General features: G+C 39.4%; 1 protein-coding gene across 5 annotated transcripts in view; it reads left to right on the top strand.

Annotated features, from left to right (window-relative positions):
• The window catches only part of REXO5 (RNA exonuclease 5), a 39,984-nt gene extending 22,420 nt beyond the window's left edge, over positions 1-17,564 (top strand). For 2 of the 5 annotated variants that reach the window (XM_087417099.1, XM_087417098.1), the window contains 7 exons: positions 7,202-7,306; positions 8,076-8,213; positions 12,027-12,119; positions 12,719-12,935; positions 13,158-13,345; positions 14,316-14,434; positions 17,285-17,564. In XM_087417099.1, the coding sequence (XP_087273225.1) occupies positions 7,202-7,306; positions 8,076-8,213; positions 12,027-12,119; positions 12,719-12,935; positions 13,158-13,345; positions 14,316-14,434; positions 17,285-17,366 (942 nt within the window). In that variant the 3' untranslated portion in view covers positions 17,367-17,564. The other 3 variants (XM_087417096.1, XM_087417094.1, XM_087417097.1) reach the window with 3 other exon arrangements.
• Positions 17,565-20,961: the final 3,397 nt, after the last annotated feature.

Below are 20,961 nucleotides of genomic sequence, written 5' to 3'. Positions count from 1 at the left end.
TTAGAATTGATGTGCCCAAATCACTATAGAATGAGTTTAGAATTTGGTTTCAGTTCTACTCTCCTCCCTAGCCCCTAGCCCCTACCCCACCTACAACTGACGGTATTGGGTATATGCATATTTTATTTATAAGTTAACTTGGATTGTGTTGTTTTCTCTTCTTCAGATTAGCTGTGTTACGCATTTAAAAGACAGTTGGGTTCATTTGTTTGTTTGCTTTCAGTTTTAGTTTTTTGCCTCTCTTCCATGCTTATTATTTTTTGAATCTATAGAACATTAACCTGCTTCCAAAGGCTAAACTACAAAAAAGTATGCTCGGAGAAGTGCCATTCTTCTCTTTTACCCAATCCTCCCCCCACCTCATGTAAGTAAATAACTTTGTTGTTTTCCGATTTATCCTTCTTTTGTTCCTTTTTTTGTAAAGAAAAGCAGATATATGTATGCTTTCTTATTTCTCTTTCTTTCTTACATAGAAGATAACATACTATATAAACTCTTTTGCAGTTGCTTTTTTCCCTTAACACTATATCCTGGAAACCATACCATATCAGTTTATAAGGATTGTCCTCATTCTTTATTATAGCTGTATAGTATTCCAGTGTGTAAGTACCATAGCTTTATTATTCCTTTTCCAATTCTTATTTCCCTAATTACTTTCTTTTTTCTAAATGCTTTGGCTAATGCATCCAGAACAACATTAGCTGAGATCATTGATTTGAAACTCTTCTTTTTTATTATAGGTATTTACAGCTATAAATTTCCCTCTAAGTTCTGCTTTAACTGCATCTTACAAATATTGATACGTTGTATTTTAATTTTCATTCAGTTTAGAGTACTTTTTAATTTTCCTTTTGATTTATTCTTTGACTCATGGTTATTTAGAAGTGTGTTATTTAGTTTTCAAATATTTAGTGATTTTCTTATTACTGATTTCTTACTTAATTTCTCTGTTGTCCGAGAATATACTTTGAATTACTTAAATCCTTTAAATTTATTGAGAGGCAGAATTGCTAACGGTAAATGTGGATTTGTCTATTTCTTCTTGGAGTTCTATTAATTTTTGCTTTATGTATCATGAAGCTTTGCTGTTAGGTACATGATCATTATGCGTTACGTCCTCCTCATGAATTGGCTTCATTATGAATAGGCCTTCTTTATTCCTGGAAACATTCTCTATTCCAACTTGTACTTTGTGTGATATTAATATAGTCCCTCCTGGTTCCTTTTGTTTATTGTTGGCATAGTACATATTTTTTATTTTACATTTAATCTATTGTATCTTTATATTTAAAGTGGGTTTCTTGTAGTCAACAGTTAGGTTTTGCTCTTTTATCCAATCTGATAATCTTTGCCTTTTAAGAGGAGTATTTAGGTTATTTGCGTTTAATATGATTGGTATTGTTAGGTTGAAGTCTATCATCTTGTTGTTTGTTTTCTACCTGTCCCATCTGTTCTTTTTTTTCCTGTTTCCTTTCTTTCTTCCTTTAATTAATGAGGTATTTTTTATGATTTTATCTCCTTTGGCAGTGTATTAGCTATGATTCTTTTTTGTGTTATTTTAGTTGCTTCAGGATTTATAGTGTATGTCTTTAACTTATGACAGTTTACCTTTAAGTGATATTACACCACTTCACATATAAGAACCTTACAACTATATATTTGCATTTCTCCCCTCCTGGCCTTGGTGCTGTTGTTGTCATCATTCATTTTACTTCACATGTTATATAACCTACAACATATTGTTATTATTTTGCTTTAAACAGTCAGTTATTTTTCAAAGAGATTTCAATTTTTTTAGGAACTTCCATAGTGTTCATTATAGCTGTTGCACCACTTTATGATCCCACCAATAGTGCATAAGGGTTCCAACTTTTCCACATCTCTGCCAACACTTGTTATTTTCTTGTTTTTTGTTACTACCTATCCTAATGGGTGTGAGGTGATACCTCATTGTGGTATTGATTTGCATTTCTCTGATAATTAGTGATGTCGAACATCTTTTTTTTCCTTACATTTGTTGGTGATTTGTATATAATCTTTTAAGAAATGTCTATTCAAGTCCTTTGGCCATTTTTAAATTGAGTTGTTTGGTTTTTTGTTGTTAAAATTTTAAGTTATTTATATATTCTGGGTTTTAATTCCTTATCAGATATATGATTTGTAAACATTTTCTCTCATTCTGTAGGTTGCCTTTTCACTCTGCTGATTGTGTCTTTTGATGAACAAAAGATGTTAAATTTGATGTAGTCCCATTTGTCTAATTTTGCTTTTGTTGCCTGTGCTTTTGATGTCATACCCAAGAAATCATTGCCAAATCCAATGTTTTCTTCTAGGCATTCCATAGTTTTGGGATCTTACATTTAGGTATTTAATCCATTTTAAGTTAATTTTTGTATGTTGTGTAAGATAAGGTTCCAGCTTCTGTCTTTTTCATTTGGATATCCAGTTTTCCCAGTATCATTTTGTTGAAAAGACTATCTTTTTCATATTGAATGGTCTTGGCAACCTTGTCAAAGATCATTTGACCATATATGCAAAGTTTTATTTCTGAACTCTGTTCTGTTCCATTGGTCTCTATGTCTGTTTTTGTGTTAGTACCAACATTGTTTTGATTACTGTAGCTTTGTAGTATGTTTTGAAATCAGGAAGTTTGTGTCCTCTGAGTTTGTTCTTCTTTTTCAAGTTTATTTTGGCTATTTGGAGTCCTTTGGGATTCCATATGAATTTTAGGATGCTATTTTTCTATTTCTACAAAAAATGACATTAGGATTTTAATAAGGATTGCATTAAATTTGTAGATCACTTTGGGTACTATTGACATCTTAACAATATTGTGTTCCCACCCATGAACATGGGAGTGTTTCCATTTACTTGTGTCTTTTTTAATTTCTTTCAGCAGTGTTTTGTAGTTTTTAGTGTACAAGTGTTTTACCTCCTTAGATTTTTTCCTAAGTATTTTGTCCTTTTTGGATGCTATTGTAAATGAGATTTTTTTCCTTAATTTCCTTTTCTGATTGTTCACTGTTAGTATATAGAAACACAACTGATTTTTGTTTGTTGATTTTATATCCTTCAACTTTGCTGACTTCATTTATTAGTTCTTAGTGTTTTTGTGGAATCTTTAGGGTTTTCTACATGTCATATGTGAACAGAGATTTTACTTCTTCCCTTCCAATTTGGATGCCTTTTATTTCTTTTTCTTGCCTAATTGCTCTCGCTAGATCTCCCAATACTGTGTTGAACAGAGGTGATGAGAGCAGACATCCTTGTTTCTGATCTTAGTAAAAAGCTTTGGTCTTTCACCTTTGAGCATGATGTTAGCTGTGGGCTTTTCATATATGGCCTTTATTATGATGAGGTAGTGTCCTATTCCTAGTTTGTTGAGTAAATCACTGAAAATCATGAAAGAGTGTTGAATCTTGTCAAATGGTTTTTCTGCATCAATTGAGATGATCATGTGGTTTTTGTCCTTCATTCCATAATGTGGTATATTACATGGGATGATTTTCATAATCATCCTTGCATTCTAGGAATAAATCCCACTTGGTCATGGTGTCTAATCCATTCAATGGGCTGTTGAATTCAGTTTGCTATATGCTCCTATTTAAAGTTAGTAATTACTTAAATTGGAAGGACTTACATTTTGTTGTTCCCTGTGTGTCTTGTAGCTTTTTGTCCCTCTTTTCCTCTCTACTGTCTTGCTTTGTGTTTCATTGATTTTGTTTGTAGTGACATGCTTTGATATGCTCATTTTGTTTTGGTATATTCTATAGATATTTTCTTTGTAGTTATCATTGCAATTACATAAAACATCATAAAGTTATAATATCTTTTTTTAAACTGATAATAATTTAACTTCAGTTGCATACAAAAACTCTACTCCTATAAGCTCCGTTCCCCCCACTTTGTTATTGATGTCATAAATTACATCTTTATATATTGTATACCTGTTAACATAAGTATATAGTTATTTTTTCATGTTATTATCATTTAAATTCTGAATAGGAATTAAAACTGAATTATGCGCCAAAATTACATTAATACAGGTTACTATATTTGTCCATGAATTTATTTTTACTGGAAAACTTTACATTTTCATGTGGCTTCATGCTGCTGTCTAGTGTCTTTTCATCTTGAAGGACTCCCTTTACTATTTCTTGCAGAGCCGGCCTAGTGGTAATGAACTCCCTCAGCTTTTTTTTATCTGGGAAAATCTTAATTTCTCCTTCATTTTTGCAGGACAGTTTTGCTGGATACAGTATTCTTGGTTGATGGTTTTTTTCTTTTAGCATTTTGAATCTATTGTACCAGTCTCTTCTGGCCTGTAAGGTTTCTGCTGAGAAATCCACTGATAATCTTAGGGAAGGTCCCTTGTATGTGATGAGTTGCTTTTCTCTTGCTGCTCTCAAGATTCTCTCTCTGACTTGAACTTTTGGCAGTTTGATTGTAATGTGTCTTTGTATGGGTCTCTTTGGATTTATCCTGGTTGGAGTTTTTTGAGCTTCTTGAATTTGTATGTCCATTTCTTTCCTCAGATATGGGAAGTTTTCAATCATTATTTCTTCAAGTAAGCTCTCTTCCCCTTTCTCTCTTCTTCTCCCAGGACTCCCATATGTGAATATTGGGCCTCTTGATAGTGTCCCATAAGTTTCTTAAGCTCTCTTCACTTTTCTTCCTTTTTTTCCTTTTTATTCTGACTCAATTTCAAACGCTCTGTCTTCAAGTGCGCTGATATCTTTCTTCTGCTTGATCAAGTCTGATGATGAGCCCCTTTAGTGAGTTTGTCAAATCACTTATTGTATTTTTCAGCTTCAGAATTTCTGTTTGGTTCTTCTTATAGTTGCTGTCCCTTTGTTGATATTCTCATTTTGTTCATGCATCATTTTTCTGATTCTGTTAGTTGTCTTTGTTCTCTTAGCTCATTTTGTGTTTCTTTAGGTGTTGTTTCTGGAGTTTTATTTTGTTTCTTTGATTGGGCCGTTTGTCCCTATTTCTTTGTATGCCTTGTGGTTTTTTTTCTTGAGACCTAATCATTTGGGGAAAAAACTACCTCTCCCATCATTATGGCCTAGCATCATGGAAGGGAAGACTTTCACCAATCAGCCCAGCTACAGAGGTTCTATGACCTCTCAAGCCAATTTTGAGGATGTGTCCTCTCTGAGCTTGAGTGTGTGCTTTTAGTTGTCTCAGATTCCCTAAGCAGCTTCTCCCTGTTTCTTCTCAGAGCTTGTACTCTGTTGCTGTCCCTGGCATCTGCCTGTGGAACTGTAACTCTGATCTGCTGTGGTAATCACATCTGCTTTCAGTGGCTTCCTAACAAGGCTGCCAGTCCTGTCAGTACTCTTGAGTCAGGGAGACGGAAACTAGTCCTTCAGGCAGCCCCCAGACTAGCGATAACATTGGATGCATGATCCACTCTTGTTTCTGTCCAGAAGGAGGATCCCCAGTGTGGGAAGTTTCCTCCCTCTTGAGCCCTGCTAGGTCAGATAGGGGAGGGACACAGATGGGCACACAAAACAATGTATATTTTCCTTAGTCTTTTGTTGGAATTCCATCTTGGGTTTTTTGTTTTTTTTGTGTGTGTGTGTGAGGGAGATCAGCCCTGAGCTAACATCCGTGCTAATCCTCTTCTTTTTGCTGAGGAAGACTGGCTCTGAGCTAACATCTATTGCCCATCCTCCTCCTTTTTTTTCTTCCCCAAAGCCCCAGTAGATAGTTGTATGTCATAGTTGCACATCCTTCTAGCTGCTGTTATGTGGGACGCAGCCTCAGCATGGCCGGAGAAGCGGTGCGTCAGTGCGCGCCCAGGATCCGAACCCGGGCCGCCAGTAGTGGAGCGCGCGCACTTAACTGCTAAGCCACCGGGCCAGCCCCCCATCTTGTTTTTTTGTTAGCCTGGGTGCTGTAGCTTCTCAGTTGGTCTCTGGAGTTCTTGCAAAGGTACTCTGGTCTGTATGTTATTGTTAACTTGGTGTTTCTGTGGGAGAATGAGGGCCTGAAGTTTCCCAGTTCACCATCTTGCTGATGTCCCTCCTTTTCTGGAGTTTCTAAACAATGCTGCCAGTAGCATCAGTGCTCTGAGTCAGGCGAGACAGAAACTAGTCCTTTGAGCAGCCTCAAGACAAGCCAAAATGTTGGACACAAGTTCCATTCTTATGTTTCGGTTCCAAGGGGGCATCCCTAGCGTGGGAGGTTTCCTCTGGGTTGCCCTGCACTAGGTTGGATGGGTGAGGGGCATGAATGAGCATGCAAAACACAACAAATTTTCTTACCACTTCTGATGGAATCCCTTCTTGGTTATATGTTGGTCTTGGTGCTGTAGCTTCTCAGCTGGTCTCTAGGGTTCTTACAAAGGTATTCTGGTCTGTATATTTTTAATTCAGTGTCTCTGGGAGAGCTAGGGCCTGAAGCTTCCTTGTACTCCATCTTGCTGATGTCACACTCTCTTCCTTTTTGTTTTTTTAAAGTGTTGTTTCTTTTTAGGATGATGTTATGGTGCTGTGAAGTTAAAATGAGTTTATGCTTTTGGGAGGGGTTGGCATTTGTCTTATTTATCTTTCTTCAGCACCCTTAATTCCTCCTCTTATTTCCTTCTTTCGTTTCACTGCAGTGTCTCCAAGGGGGTATTAACTCTTCTCTATATATCTGATTTTCCCCAGAAGCGCTGCTTCTCTGAAGCTGCCAAGCTCCTTGCATGTAGTCAAGTGCTGTGAACTATCAAATTGGTGATCTGTGTTCATTATTTTGGCATTTAGTTGTACTTTTTTTTCTGGGGATGATTTTGTTTGTGCTTCATCTAAGTCTTCGATGCCTCTTGATGTTTATCCTGAGTCTCTTAAGCCTCCTCTCCTTGCTTTTTACTCACAGGCTTGCAGCAGTGTAGGATGGTGGGAGTTCTGTTGGAATTGAACTTGCTTCTTTGCTTAGAAGTAATTTGAAGGTTGTAGTGCTAGTCTGTGTTTCTTAGTAATGTTAAAGGTGTGGGTCGGATGTGATTTTATTTATTCTCTTTACTGATTATATGGTTTTTCTAGGAGGCTGTGTGCTGTCACCATTTTTTCTTCCAGACCTTGAAGTCAGCCATACTGCTTTTTAATATAATATAAAAGACAACCACTGTTTATATTATTGTGGCTCACCTCTAGGAGCCACAATAGACTACTAGGTTCCTGCTTCATCCAGATTGTGCTGTTCTTTGCAGGTTCTTGAGCAGGCCAGAATGGAAATCCCCTTGTTTCCCTTTAGCATCGTCCAGTTCTCTTTTGAAACCTTTTCACCCAGCCTCACTGAAGAAATGAACAAAAGGGTAAGTGAATGGGTTCTGCTAGATGATTTATTTAATGACTTATAATCTCCTCCCTTATAGGAAAGTAATACTTACTTTATTAAGTTTGCTGTATATTTCTCCAGGTTTTTTCTGTGTATATTAACATTTTAGAAAATACATTTTTATAAAAATGAGAATCAGACTATTTACAACTTTATTTTTTCATTTAAGAATATATCATGTTCATCTTTCCATGTCACTACATAATCTTATTTTCCTTGTTTTTAATGGCTGCATAGTATTCTTTTTTTTTTTTTTTTTTTTTTGGTGAGGAAGACTGGCCCTGAGCTAACATCTGTTGCCAATCCTCCTCTTTTTGCTGAGGAAGATTGGCCCTGGGCTAACATCTGTGCCCATCTTCCTCTACTTTATGTGGGATGCCTGCCACAGCATGGCTTGGTTAAGTGGTGTGTAGGTCAGCACCTGGGATCTGAACCTGCGAACCCCAGGCTGCTGAAACAGAGCGCACAAACTTAATCACTATGCCACCAGGATGGCCCTGCATAGTATTCTTTTGTATGATGTACCTATTATTTTCAGCATTTGTGGTTTATGAATTTTTGCTATTCCAAATAATGCTGCAGTGAAATCCCTGTGTACAAATCCTTGGACATTTGGCAAGTGTTTGTGTTGAGAAATTCCTTGAAGTGGAATTATACCATGTTTTGACTCATAATTTCTTGAGATTTGACTTAATTCTCTTTCTTCATCCACCTCCTCGCTGTATTCTGTTGTTTTTTTTATATAGATGAGGATCAAGTGGACAGAGATGTCAACTGTCTATGCTGGGCCATTTAGCAAAAATTGCAACCTCAGGGCTCTGAAGAGACTGTTTAAGAGCTTTGGCCCAGTCCAGTCAATGACTCTTGTTCTTGAAACCCATCAGGTAATGAGACAAGAAAACTCAGATTTTTACTTTCTAGGTTAGCGTTGGAGATTTAGATGGGGCCATTTGGATAACAAGTATTAGTGATATGAGCTTGATTGTCACCAACTGGAGTGTGAGACATGCTCTGTCTGGTGAGAGCAGTTGCTGACCCACAGGAATGTGTACCCCAGATTACCAGATCTTTGATTTTGTTTTGAGAATTGAAAAATCTGCCAATTTTCATATTCTGGCTCCAATATTCTTAAATATATAGGCCAGACCAAAAAAAAAAGTCTGTTGGTGGAATGAGGCCTATGGGCTTCCTGCTTGTGACCTCAGCTTTAAATGATAAAATGCCCTTTGAAGATTTTATTTTATTTATTTATTTATTTTTATTTATTTTTTCCCCCCAAAGCCCCAGTAGATAGTTGTGTGTCATAGCTGCACATGCTTCTAGTTGCTGTATGTGGGACGCGGCCTCAGCATGGCCGGAGAAGCGGTGCGTCGGTGCGCGCCCGGGATCCGAACCTGGGCCGCCAGCAGTGGAGCATGAGCACTTAACCACTAAGCCACGGGGCCGGCCCGATAAAATGCCCTTTGAAAAACAGCACTAACTTCCATGTCTTGGGAAGTCTCTGTAGGGTTTAACTACAAAGGAGGCTCATAGCTGGGTTCAGATATAGGAGGAGCTAATATTAAGGCAGGGCTTTTTTTGTTGTTTTTGTTGTTTGTTCTCCAGTCTCTAGGAGTAAGTTTTATTTATTGGTTTGTTATTTACATAAAAATCCTATAAAGAGTTTAATTATTTTTACTTTTTAAAAAATAATACTTGCATATGGTTTAAAAAATTCATACTATTTAAAAGGACTTAACAAGTAAGCCTCCATCTTTATGGTCATAGCAGGAAGTCAACAGATAAAGACTACAATTATATGAAGCAATAACAACATTATAAGCACATTATATTGAGACAGGAAACCATGGAAAGAATTCAAAATAGAAACTGTATAACAGATATCTGTGGAACTATTGATATACAATAACTGGTAACAATGGGACCTCCAGAGAGAGGAACTAGGTGGCTGGAAACAGGGGTTAGGGGAAGACTTTTCACTGTAAATATTTTGTACCTTTAGAATTTTGACCTAGGCAACTATTGAACTGATGAATTAAACTATTATGTTTAATAACTATTTACTATAACTATAATGTAATAACTATTCTATTTAATGACTATTAAAGTGAAGTAAAAAATTAAAGACTTCCAAGTGATCCAAGTGCACAATCCTAGATGTTTAAAATGTGCTTTCCCCAAATCTTTAATGTCTTTCCTATACCTAAAAATAGAAATAAAAGTATCGTCCCTGGAAAGATGGACTGAGGTATGGGAAGGATATGTCAAGGGACTGTAACTGCTTCCTTTAAGTCTTTCTTATTCCTTTTTTTTTTGGTAAAATATATATAAAATTTGCCTTTTTAATGGTTTTTAAGTGTACAGTTTAGTGTTATTAAGTACATTTTCTCCAGAGCTTTTTCATCATCCCAAACTGAAACTCTGTCCCCATTAAACAATAACTCCCAGTCCCCCCTCCAGGCCTGGTAAGTACGATTGTACTTTCTGTCTTTATGAATTTGACTACTCTATGAACGTCATGTAAGTAGAATCATACAATATTTGTCCTTTTGTGTCTGGCTTATTTCACGTAGCATAATGTCTTCAAGGTTCATCGATGTTGTAGCATGTATCAGAATTTCATTGCTTTTTAAGGCTGCATAATATTCCGTTGTATGGATATATGACGTTTTGTTTATCCATCCATCTGTTGATGAACATTTGGGTTGTTTCCACCTTTTGGCTATTCTGAATAATGGTGCTTTGAGATTTGATGTACAGATATCCGGTTTGGTCCCTGTTTTCAATTCTTTTGGGGTATATACCCACAAGTGGAAGTGCTGCATTAAATGATAATTCTATGTTTAATTTTTTGAGGAACTGCCATACTGTTTTCCACAGCAGCTGTACCACTTTACATTCCCACCTGCAATGCCAAGGCTTCCAGTTTCTCCTTATTCTAGCTAACAGTTGTTTTCTTTTTTTTTTGATAATAGCCATCCTAATGGATGTGAAGTGGTATCTCGCAGTTTTGATTTCCATCTCCCTAATGATTAGTGACATTGAGCATCTTTTCATATGCTTATTGGCCATTTGTGTATCTTTGGAGAAATGTCTATTCAAGTCCTTTGCCCATTTTTTAATTGGGTTATTTGATTTTTTATTGTTGAGTTTTAGGAGTTCTTTATATATTTTAGATATGAATCCTTCATTAGATATGTGATTTGCAAATATTTTCTCCCATTCTTTGGGTTGCCTTTTGACATTGTTGATAGTGTCCTTTGATGCAGGATTTTTTTTTTTTTTTTTTGAGGAAGATCAGCCCTGAACTAACATCCATGCTAATCCTCCTCTTTTTGCTGAGGAAGACCGGCTCTGAGCTAACATCTATTGCCAACCCTCCTCCTTTTTTTTCCCCCAAAGCCCCAGTAGATAGTTGTATGTGGTAGTTGCACACCCTTCTAGTCGCTGTATGTGGGACGACGCAGCCTCAGCATGGCCAGAGAAGCAGTGCGTCGGTGCGCGCCCGGGATCCAAACCCAGGCCGCCAGTAGCAGAGCGCACGCACTTAACTGCTAAGCCACGGGGCCGGCCCGATGCAGTTTTTTTTTTTTTTTTTTAATAATTTTATTTTTTTCCCCCAAAGCCCCAGTAGATAGTTGTCTGTCATAGTTGCACATTCTTCCAGTTGCTGTATGTGGGACGTGGCCCCAGCATGGCCGGAGAAGCGTGTGTCCTGTGCACCCGGGATCCGAACCCGGGCCGCCAGCAGTGGAGCGCGCGCACCCAACCGCTAAGCCACGGGGCCGGCCCCCCGATGCAGTTTTTAATTTTGATAAAGTCCAATTTGTCTTATTTTCTTTTGTTGCCTGTCCCTTTGGTGTCATATTCAGGAAATCATTGCCAAATCCAATAACATGAAGCTTTTCTGTGGGAGCACTTTTATCTCTATGATGATGCTATGGCTCAGAATCATCTCAAAGATTTAGCTACTCTGCATTATAAAGCACAAAAACAGTCAGTTTGAAGATGCAGCCTGTCCAGTGGAAGAACTTAACCTCCCCAAGCTTATAGGAAAGCTGCCTGTCTAAAATTAAGCTAACATAACAAATGGGAATCTCTACCTGTGACTTGCAGTGATGACTTTAGTGATTCATAATAAATAGCATGAAAAACAAGTTGGGGGCAGGGGCTGGCCCGGTGGCATAGCGGTTAAGTGTGCACGCTCTGCTGCAGCGGCCCGGGGTTTGGATCCTGGGCGCACACTGACGCACCATTTGTCAAGCCATGCTGTGGCGGCGTCCCATATAAAGTGGAGGAGGATGGGCATGGGTGTTAGCTCAGGGCCAGTCTTCCTCAGCAAAAAGAGGAGGATTGGTGACAGATGTTAGCTCAGGGCCAATCTTCCTCACCAAAAAAAAAAAAAAAAAGGCAAGTTGGGTAGTAAAGAATTTGTTAGTGCTTTCACCATACTACCCAGGGAGAAAGGGCTTCAATTTTAAATGACAAATAAAGGTTATTTATTTTCTGAGAAACCAGTTCCTGAACCTTGGTGATCCCACTTAAAGTTCATGATCTGTGATCGCTGTCCAGCACAGCACAGCAAGGACATCGATTCTGGTGGCTTTGGCTACTGTAGTTTAGGCCCTTTTCCCAGCTCCTTCTCTAGCAGTTTGAGCTTGGAAAGTAAAGGTAAGGAAATATTGTTTTTTCTGCAGCCACATCTCTGTATACAATACGAAGTCCTGGAAGCTGCCCAGCTGGCCATAGAGTCCTTGGATGGCATCCTGGTAGATGGTATCTGCATCAAGGTAAAGCAAAAAGCAGCACCTTTCACTCTGCCCTAGCCTAGCGCAGCGTGTATTTACAGTGCCCTAAGACAACACCTTAAGAGAAATGCCCTCTAGAGGCCCACGCACAACACTTTCTGTTATGGAAAGTCTTCAGCCAAGCCTGGCATTCTTCTGGCAGTGACCTAAGACATGACAGCTTTCATTTTTGTCAGAATCAGCCTGGGCTATATTGTGGACTTGCTTAGACCCCACATGATTTATTCTGAGTGTTTTTTTGTGGTTGCCTTTTCCTGTAGCTTTCAGGGAGATCAAATGGTGATATTTTTAAGTTTGTTATGCAAGTAAACAGAATTTCATTGGGGTAGAAGACAGGAAACTGATTTCCATTTTGGGGGGATTGTGGGGACAAGGAAAGGGAGGAGTGAGTATATTTACACCAAAATATTTATATTTATGTATTTATTTATCAAGTGTGTACCGTAGTCTTGGGAGGCAGTTATTATTAGCCTGCTTATACAGATAAGGAAACTGCAGAATTTAGTTACTTGCTAGTATATAACAGGCCTGGGGGTTGAAGTGGTGACTTTCCACCAATAACACCATCTTTCCTTGGTTAGGTGCAGAGGCCTGTGACAGAGCTCACCCTTGATTGTAACACCCTCGTGAATGAGCTGGAACAAGATTCCGAGAACCAAGGTACTATATACCTGTCTGGAGTGAGTGAAGCCTTCAAAGAACAGCTATTGCAGCAGTCCAACGTCTTCTTTGGCCTAGAAGCTGTGATCTTGCCTAAAGATCTTAAAAGTGGAAAGCAGAAAAAATACTCTTTCCTGAGTAAGTCTATGCCACTGAAGGTAGCCTTGGGGAAGGAGATTGGGGATGGTGATGACATGAGGTCAGAGAAAGGAAATGTTCGCCAAACAAGCCCTCCTCAGCTGGACCAGGTCAACAGCTCCTGACTCTGTCCTTCCCCCTTGGTCCTGGCTGGGCTCCTGCTTGGATGGTGACCAGCTTTTTTGGCCTTTTAATAACAGAAGCGGATATTCTTGCTTTCAGAATTCAAAACTTTTGGCAGTGCCCACAGGGCCCTCAACATTCTCACAGGCAAGGACTGGAAGCTGAAAGGCAGGCATGCCCTAACCCCCAGGCACCTTCACACATGGCTCAGGGGCTTACCTCCTGAATCAAGAAGGCCTCTGGGGCTTCGTGTCATACCGCCCCCCTTGGAGCAGCAGGCCTTGCAGGTGAGTGAGTGAGTGAATGAATGTATTTTGGGGTCAGAGAGGAAAGGTAGCTGCTTTGGTTTGCTGGCTCTGGGCATTGGCCTTCTGATGTTTATGGGAATTACGAGAGTCCTGCTCAAGTGACATTTAAGCCTTCAATCTTTTTTTTTTTGCCCTGGCACTAGTTTTATTTCACTCTCTAGCTTCTTCCAGCCCTGAACACATCTTTTTTTCTCCAAGATCTCACATAGTTTTTCCCCCGCCATACCTGCTAAAATCAGGTTTTTAGTCTTCCAGGTGGCTCTCCAAGGGACTTGAAGGGGCTGATGTAGGAGGTTGGAGAGATGGACAAGTCTTTATACACAAGATGACTTTTGGTGGTCATAGATGGACTTTTTTTTTCCTTCACTTTTATAGTTATGACCTTGTTTTTCTAACACTCATTAAAGTATACAACAACCACATTTAACCTGAGATTTCATGGATAGTATTACTTAGATGAGGCTATGGAAGAAATTGACTCATTTTAAAGAAAAACATTAAAGGATACACAAGCAGAAGAGGGAAGGTAGAAGGTGAATGGCTGAAGTTTAGGACAGGAAGAAAGCCTGTCCTAGTCTAATCTCCCACACTTAGCAGATGAGAAATAGAGGCCGGAACTGGTGATTGACTTCCGTAGGTCCCAGAGATACTTAATGGCAGAAGCCAGAGTCGAGCTCTCATTAGTGATGTGGTTCCCCTAGCTCGAGTCCCTGGAAGACCCATCTGAAGGACAGGACAGCAGCTATCCTCCTAAACTGACTTGGAGGGCTTGGGGATGCTGGGGTGGATAGGGAACCCTACAGTATGGACTCCAGCTTCACACTGAGGATTTATACAGAGCTTTTCCTGGGATCCCATGGCCCTAGAGCCTGAGGAAGAATGTTGCAGCCCCTCCAAAGATGAGCAGAGAGTATTCTGGCTGAGTGTCAACACATGGCTTTGATCTTAGACTCTGAAGGTGGATCACCCGAAGATAGCAGCCTGGCGCTGGGGCCGGAAGATAGGAAATCTCTACCACAGCCTGTGCCCAGGCACCCTCTGCCTCATCCTGTTACCAGGAACCAAGAGGTAAGGACTGAAGGGTTTCCCTTCATGGTTCTGACATGGTCTTCAGCTGTTCTCAGAGAAAGGCCTTTTGTTGACGTCCAGGCACATAAATGAGGACTTAACGTGAATCATCTGTTAATTCTCACATTTCTAAGAGATCGGTATTGTATTCCCATTTTATATGAATATGCTCTTCTGTAGGTACACTTACTGGTCCCTCAAGGGGATAGCTCATCCAGTTTAAAGCCAGAGGTTCTTAGGTCCTGCAGCCTCTCTAGGAAAAGAGGCAACTGCCTAACCCCACTTGAGTAAAAATGGTCAAGTTCTAGGGCAAGGCCCAGGCTTAGATGTGACCAGGGCCTACCTTTTCTGCATAACAGGAATATGCTCCTGCCTTCCCTGCCCTCTCCCTCTTTGCCACCTCTGTTAACTTGTAAGAGATAGGGCCTGTTTTGCTGATTCTAAGCCTGAGGGATACTGGAGCAGGACCTTGGGTCCAGTCCCAGCTCTATCACTTGTCTCCTCTGACAAGTGTCCATGCCACTTTCCCACTGTAGGTCTCAATTTCTCTTTGGTAAACTGAGGAATTTGGAGTACATCAGTGATTTTCAAACTCTATTAACTATAAAACCCTTTCTTTAAAAGAAAAATTGATATTAAATCTTAAAGCATAAAGATGGGCAGTACTGGAATGAGTAAGTGGGTAGATGAATGAATAAGTGTATATACTGGGGAGAGGGAAAGAGGGCAGCGGCTCTTTTGAGCACAGTTTGAAAATCACTGGATTGTATTATTTCTAAAAAGTCCCTTAAAATTCTGATGTTCTAGGATTCTTTCCCAGGCCCAAGGTCCCAGATGACAGTACATGAATGCCTCAGGCCTTGAAGCCTGGATCAGAAATTAATTTCCTGTCTTAAAATCCTTGTAACATGCATCTCAGGGCCACTAGTAAGATGGGCTACCTGCTGGGCAGCTTAAGAGAATTCCTGTCTCTGAGAAAAGGCAAACAATAATTGAAATTTACATTTACATTGAAAAAAAAATCTTAGACTGATAGACTTTGAACAGGCACCTTAACAGCAAGAGGTTAAAAAGTGGCCAAAAAAGCTTTTTGGTTAAGAGCCTGGACTCTGAGGGGTAGACAGATTTGCCCTGACATAGCTTCTCAGAGCCAGTTTATGGAAGTAGGGGTAGAATAGGGGACTGGGTCTTCATGTTCCAGGTGGAATATTTAGACTGAAGTTCCCTATTGTGTAGATAAACTAAGCCAAGAGTGCGCCAAAGCTTTCTCCTTCTAGAAGTGGCCGGGATGTTCTACAGGGGGTGAGGGCTTGAAGGAGTGAGCATTGGGGGCAGGGAGCAAAAAGGCTTAGGTTCTGTCTGAGGCAAAAGTCCTAAGACAAATTTGACAATTTAGGAGAAAACTCTGGAAATAACAAATCCTGCAATAAGGAAACCTGATGTAGCCCTTTCTTTTAAAAGTTACACTCTGATTTCTGTAGCCGTATTGATCAAACCCAACAGCAGGAGCGTGGATTTCCTCCAACTATAAGCTTGCTTTGTGACTGACTTCTCTGACCCTCATCTGTGCAGCTGCCTCCATGATGCCAGCAAATACCCTTGGGAAAGGGTAAGAGTGGCTCAGGAAGGAGAAGCAGCAAAGAGAATGTTTCCTCAGGCTGGGAGCCTGACTCAGCTCTTAATCCTTGTATTTCTGGTAGCTGCTAAAATTAATACTGAAAATATTAATAATTGGTATAATTCATCAAACCCTTAATAAGTGTCAGATACTGTGCTAAATGCTTTTATCTGCATTTTTCGTTGAAGCTGTTGAATCTCCTTTAAGTGGAGAAAAAGGCTCAGATTAAGCAACTTGCCTAAAGTCACACAGCTAGTAAGTGTACAATTAGGATTTCAGCCCTGATGGTCTGTCTGACTCCACAGCCACTCTCCAGGACTCAAAGCTCCAGTCCTCCATACCCAAAAAGCTAGTGCTTATTAGCTTAAATTTAGACCTCAGGTGGAGACAGATTCTGTGTTTGTCTTTGCTCATTTCTGCCTGCTTTGCCTTGGAGAGCTCCTCAGCCCTCTAACCCAATTCCATGAATATTCACTATAAGGTGGCAGGGAGCTAACATATATTGGATAACTCCTAAGTTCTAAGCACTGTGCCAAGTGTTTTACAACATAATTTATAAGTTAATGTTTTGTAAAGTTTTTCAAACAGTGCCTGGCATGTGGTAGGTGCTACGAAAGTGTTTTAAGTAAAATGAACAAAAGAATAAACTCGAACAGTAATTTAAAATGACCATGATGGCAGATTGCCATTATTACCTGGTTCTGTCACTAAACATTTGTGTGACTTGAGCAAGTTATATAATGTCTATGAGCCTGTTTCCTTATTTGAAAAATGGACATAAGAATTGTACTTATATCAGTACCTGCATTAGGTACATGAGCTGTTTTAAGGATTAAATGAGAACCCATATAAAGTGCTTGGGACAATGCTTGGCATGTAGTAAGTGCTCCGTATATGTTAGCTATTATTGTCTGTAGTCCTCGCAAAACTCTGTGAGATAGTAATTTAAATATTTGATAGTTTTATAGTTGAAGAAACCCTTGGTTGAGATGTGCCTCACATCTGTTAAGCGGCAGAGCTATGATTTGATTCTAGGCCGCTAGGACTAGTCAGTATTCTTTCTGCTGAACCATTTTCAGCAGGCAGCTTTCCATAAACTGTCTACCTGCCCGCCCCCTGCCCCATGGCACATACACATACCCCCAGAAACTTACCTCTTCTACTTGTGAATTTATAACCATTCATTCAGCCTTGTGGATAAAAACATTATCTTCTCTCCTCATTTGTTGCAGCACTCATGGATCACACTCTGGCCTAGGACTGATGGGAATAAAAGACGAAGAGGAAAGCACCACCCTAAATATGTGTTCGTGAGTCTGCCGACCACTTTCCACGTGCCGTTTCTTATTCGTTGTGAGCAGTGGCAGAGAATGTGGTCAGGATGCAGCCTTTCCAGAGCCTGCCAGGCCTCTCTGTCTAGCAGACACCTTTTGTGGAAATGGTGTACCAGCTAAGGCGTCTAGTTCATTTATATGGCATGTACAAATTTTCAATAAATGCCTAAAAATTTAAGCATTCCTAATCTTAAGCCAGGGTGAGGGGAGGAAACCAGTTTGTATTTTCTTTGTGTCAGTGGATTTATGCACAGGCACTGTGGCAGATGCTAATTCCATGTAGCACTCCTATTAAATGGTAAGTATAGGTAAGGAAACCAGGAGGAGGAGTGACTTCTCTGGAGAAAACCCAGCCATTACACAGTTTGTCAAAGTTGTAATCTTTGAAGCAAATTTTTGTAAAGCAAACTGTTTTCGCATTGACAGCTGTTATAAAATTGAAGGAAAAAGATATGCTGAAGTGAAAAATCTGGCAGGTTCACCAGACAGAGGAGAGTGGACGACTCTTTTAGCTTTTTACCGACACTGGAAGTCCTCTTCCCATTCCATTTTTAGGAATGCTTCCTTCCCTTGAGTGAGACTGCTGTGTCACCCTTCACCAATAGGTGCCTCCATCACACCAGATCTGCCCCTTAGAACTAGAAGCTTCAGTTTCAGTAAAAGCCAGTGCTCTGCTTTTTAATCAGCTCTCAAACTGTTAACATTCTGTGTTAGAAAGGACATAGGCATATGGGCATAGGCATACACAATTCTAAAACTGATAGCGATATTAGCTGCCCTCCAGAAAAGATGAACAAATCTGGCATACAATTATTATACCAAAAAACCTTGTAAATTGCTCCATACATTGGGACCCAGCAATTCTAGAGTATTATCCTACGGTAACAGGATAGTTTCACAAAAACATGTATGGAGGAGATATCACAGATTATTACTATGGAATTCTGGGTAGCCATTTAAAAAAATTATGTGTGTGTATGCATGCACACATGTGTAAATAAAATCTCTAGTGAAAGAGATCTGCAAGAAGCAGCAGTAGACCTCTGGATCCAGACTGCCTGACTTTGAATTCCAGCTTTCCCACTTATTAGTTGTGTGAACTTAAGTACTTAACATCTCCGTGCTTGGGATAATAGTGGTACATATCTCATAGGATTGTTGTAAGATGAGATTACACATTCACAGTATATTATGTGTTGTATGAAGCCTGGAGGGGTACAGAATAGTATGTTTAGTTTGAGTCCATTTTTGTAGAAAAAGGTATGCATAAGCTTGGAACAAAACCTGGAAAGCTGTATGCCAAAATGTTAACAGTATTTATCTCTGGCTAAGTGGGATTCGCAGATAAGGTTTTACCAAATGCTTTTCTGTGTCTAGGCTGTTTTTTGTTTTAAAATCAGCATATATTGCTTTTATAATTAGAAAAAAATAATTCTACTTAAAATTAACTCTCTGGCAGAGAATTAAACACTGGCATTTGAGGCAGTGTTTAAACCTTTAAAAGTAACTTCTATAAGATGTGGCTCTGTGTGAAAGTTGGGAACCAGGAGCCAGAACTGAGGAGATTGATTTGGGATTGTGACACTGCAACTTGAAGCTCCCTTGTAAAGAGGAAAGTTCCCCAGGTAACCTGCCAACCTCAGCTGCAAGGCCCTGAGAACATCTTGAAACTGACAGTGTTGCTGGATTTTTTCCAGCCCAGCTGAGCTGAGCTCCAAAGCTGTGGGAGCTTAGCTGCTATTTACCTCTTGAGACTCCAGTCCTGAGAGACAAAATAAGTGTCTGCCTTTGGATACAGACAGGCCTGGGTTGATACTTCAGCTCTGCTCCTGGGCAAGTCACTTAACCTTGTTTGAGTTCATTTCCACAGCTATATAAAATGAGGAATTATCTACTTTTAAGGATTATTGTGAAAATTCAAAGATCCAGTTTGTGGAAAATGACAGAACAGTGGGGCTGTGTATGAATTATTTTCTGTCTCTGAGCCTCAGTTTCTTCACCTTTAAAATGGGGACGTTAGTACCTACTTCATAAGGTTGCTATGAAGATTAAATTAGGGAAGGTACATATTAAGTGTTCAATAAATGACATTTTACTGAGGATCACCTTCCAAGTGCAGGATTACAGAGCAGATTAGGCCTCCCTGTACCAAGAGCACTCCCTTTGCTCCTAGGAATAGCCAAAGCCATTTCCTTCTCCTGGATGGGTGGGGCTGGAGGTTTCCCCATGGGCCCCCAACTCCAGAACTCTGCAGAGATGAGCCCAGACCATAAGGCCTCTCAGGCCTCAGTGTGCACACTCTGTTCTTTCGGCTGATGCTCCCACCTTTTGGAAGCCAAAGCTGCCAACTTGGCCTCTTGCAAAACACACATTCCATTCATAAGTGCGTTTGTGCATTTTTCCTCCCACACCCTTCTAGGCAGCCAGTGCAGAGCTGCCAAGGCAGCTGCTGAAGAAGCAACTTCTCATTTGGGGGAAAAAGCAACTCCAGGGGTTTTTAGAAAACTCTTGGTTTAGGCTTTGAACATATTACTCTGACCTTTCTGGCCTCCTCATCTGTAGTAGGGTTGTTCAGGACACTCTGCCATGTTTGTTTTCATTTCTTTTTGCCTCCCTTTTTATAAATAATCTCTTCCCTATTATAAAGGAAACTCATTAATAGAAATTTGAAAAATCGAGAAAAGTTAAAATCACATCTAATCCCACCACTCACAGTCAATGACTGCCACTATTTTACAATCTTCTATCATATTTTTTCCATTATTCAAAAGCAGAGTTTTTAATGGCTGCATAATATTCTATCATGTTGATGTGTGCCACAATTTTTAAAACAGTGCCCTGTTGTTGACATTGAAGTTGTTGCCAGTTATATCCTTGCACATACATCATTGGCAAATAATATTTCTTGAGGAAAAATTCCTAAAAGTGAAATTACTGGGTTAAATAATATGAACACTTAAAGTTTGTTTAATTCCGGAAAAGTTTTTACCCTGTGTTTGTTTGCTAGCATGGATTTGTTTCAAATCTTTGCCAATTTGACAGGTTAAAAATGTTTTTCATTATAGGTTTAATTTCTGTTTATTTGAATACCCTTTAGATTGGCACCTGTTTTTCCAGAAGCTTGTTGGCCAATTGTTTTTCTTAGTGGGTTGTCGACATCTTTTGCCTGTTTCAGTTGTTAAGTACTTTTCCATACTGAATTTTTAAGGTCTCTGTATGGGTTTAGTGTCCATTTGTCAATTACTGCAAAAATGTTTCTAGTTTGGTTTTTATTTCAAGGTAGTAAATTTTAGAAGTTTGTTCCTGTATTTTATGATTTTTTCTATTTGCTTTTATACTTAGAAAGTCTTGATTGATCCAGAGATCAATATAGTTTAATGATTTAATTTTTACACTTATACCTTTATTCCTCCTGGAATTTATTTCGACATATGGTAACTTTTCCCCAAATAGATTTTACCCAATTATCTATCTTTACTTACCCAATAAAGGAGGATGCCTCCTTTATCATGTAAGTCCATGTATACAAGAACATGTGTCCATGTTTTCTTCTGTCTTATCTTACACTAGTACTA

This window comes from Ceratotherium simum, chromosome 26 (assembly GCF_057802395.1).
Source record: "Ceratotherium simum simum isolate JZ-2026a chromosome 26, ASM5780239v1, whole genome shotgun sequence".
NCBI classification, from domain to species: domain Eukaryota; kingdom Metazoa; phylum Chordata; class Mammalia; order Perissodactyla; family Rhinocerotidae; genus Ceratotherium; species Ceratotherium simum.
Note: the sequence above shows the minus strand (reverse complement) of the source record. Positions and strands in the feature narration are given on the sequence as shown.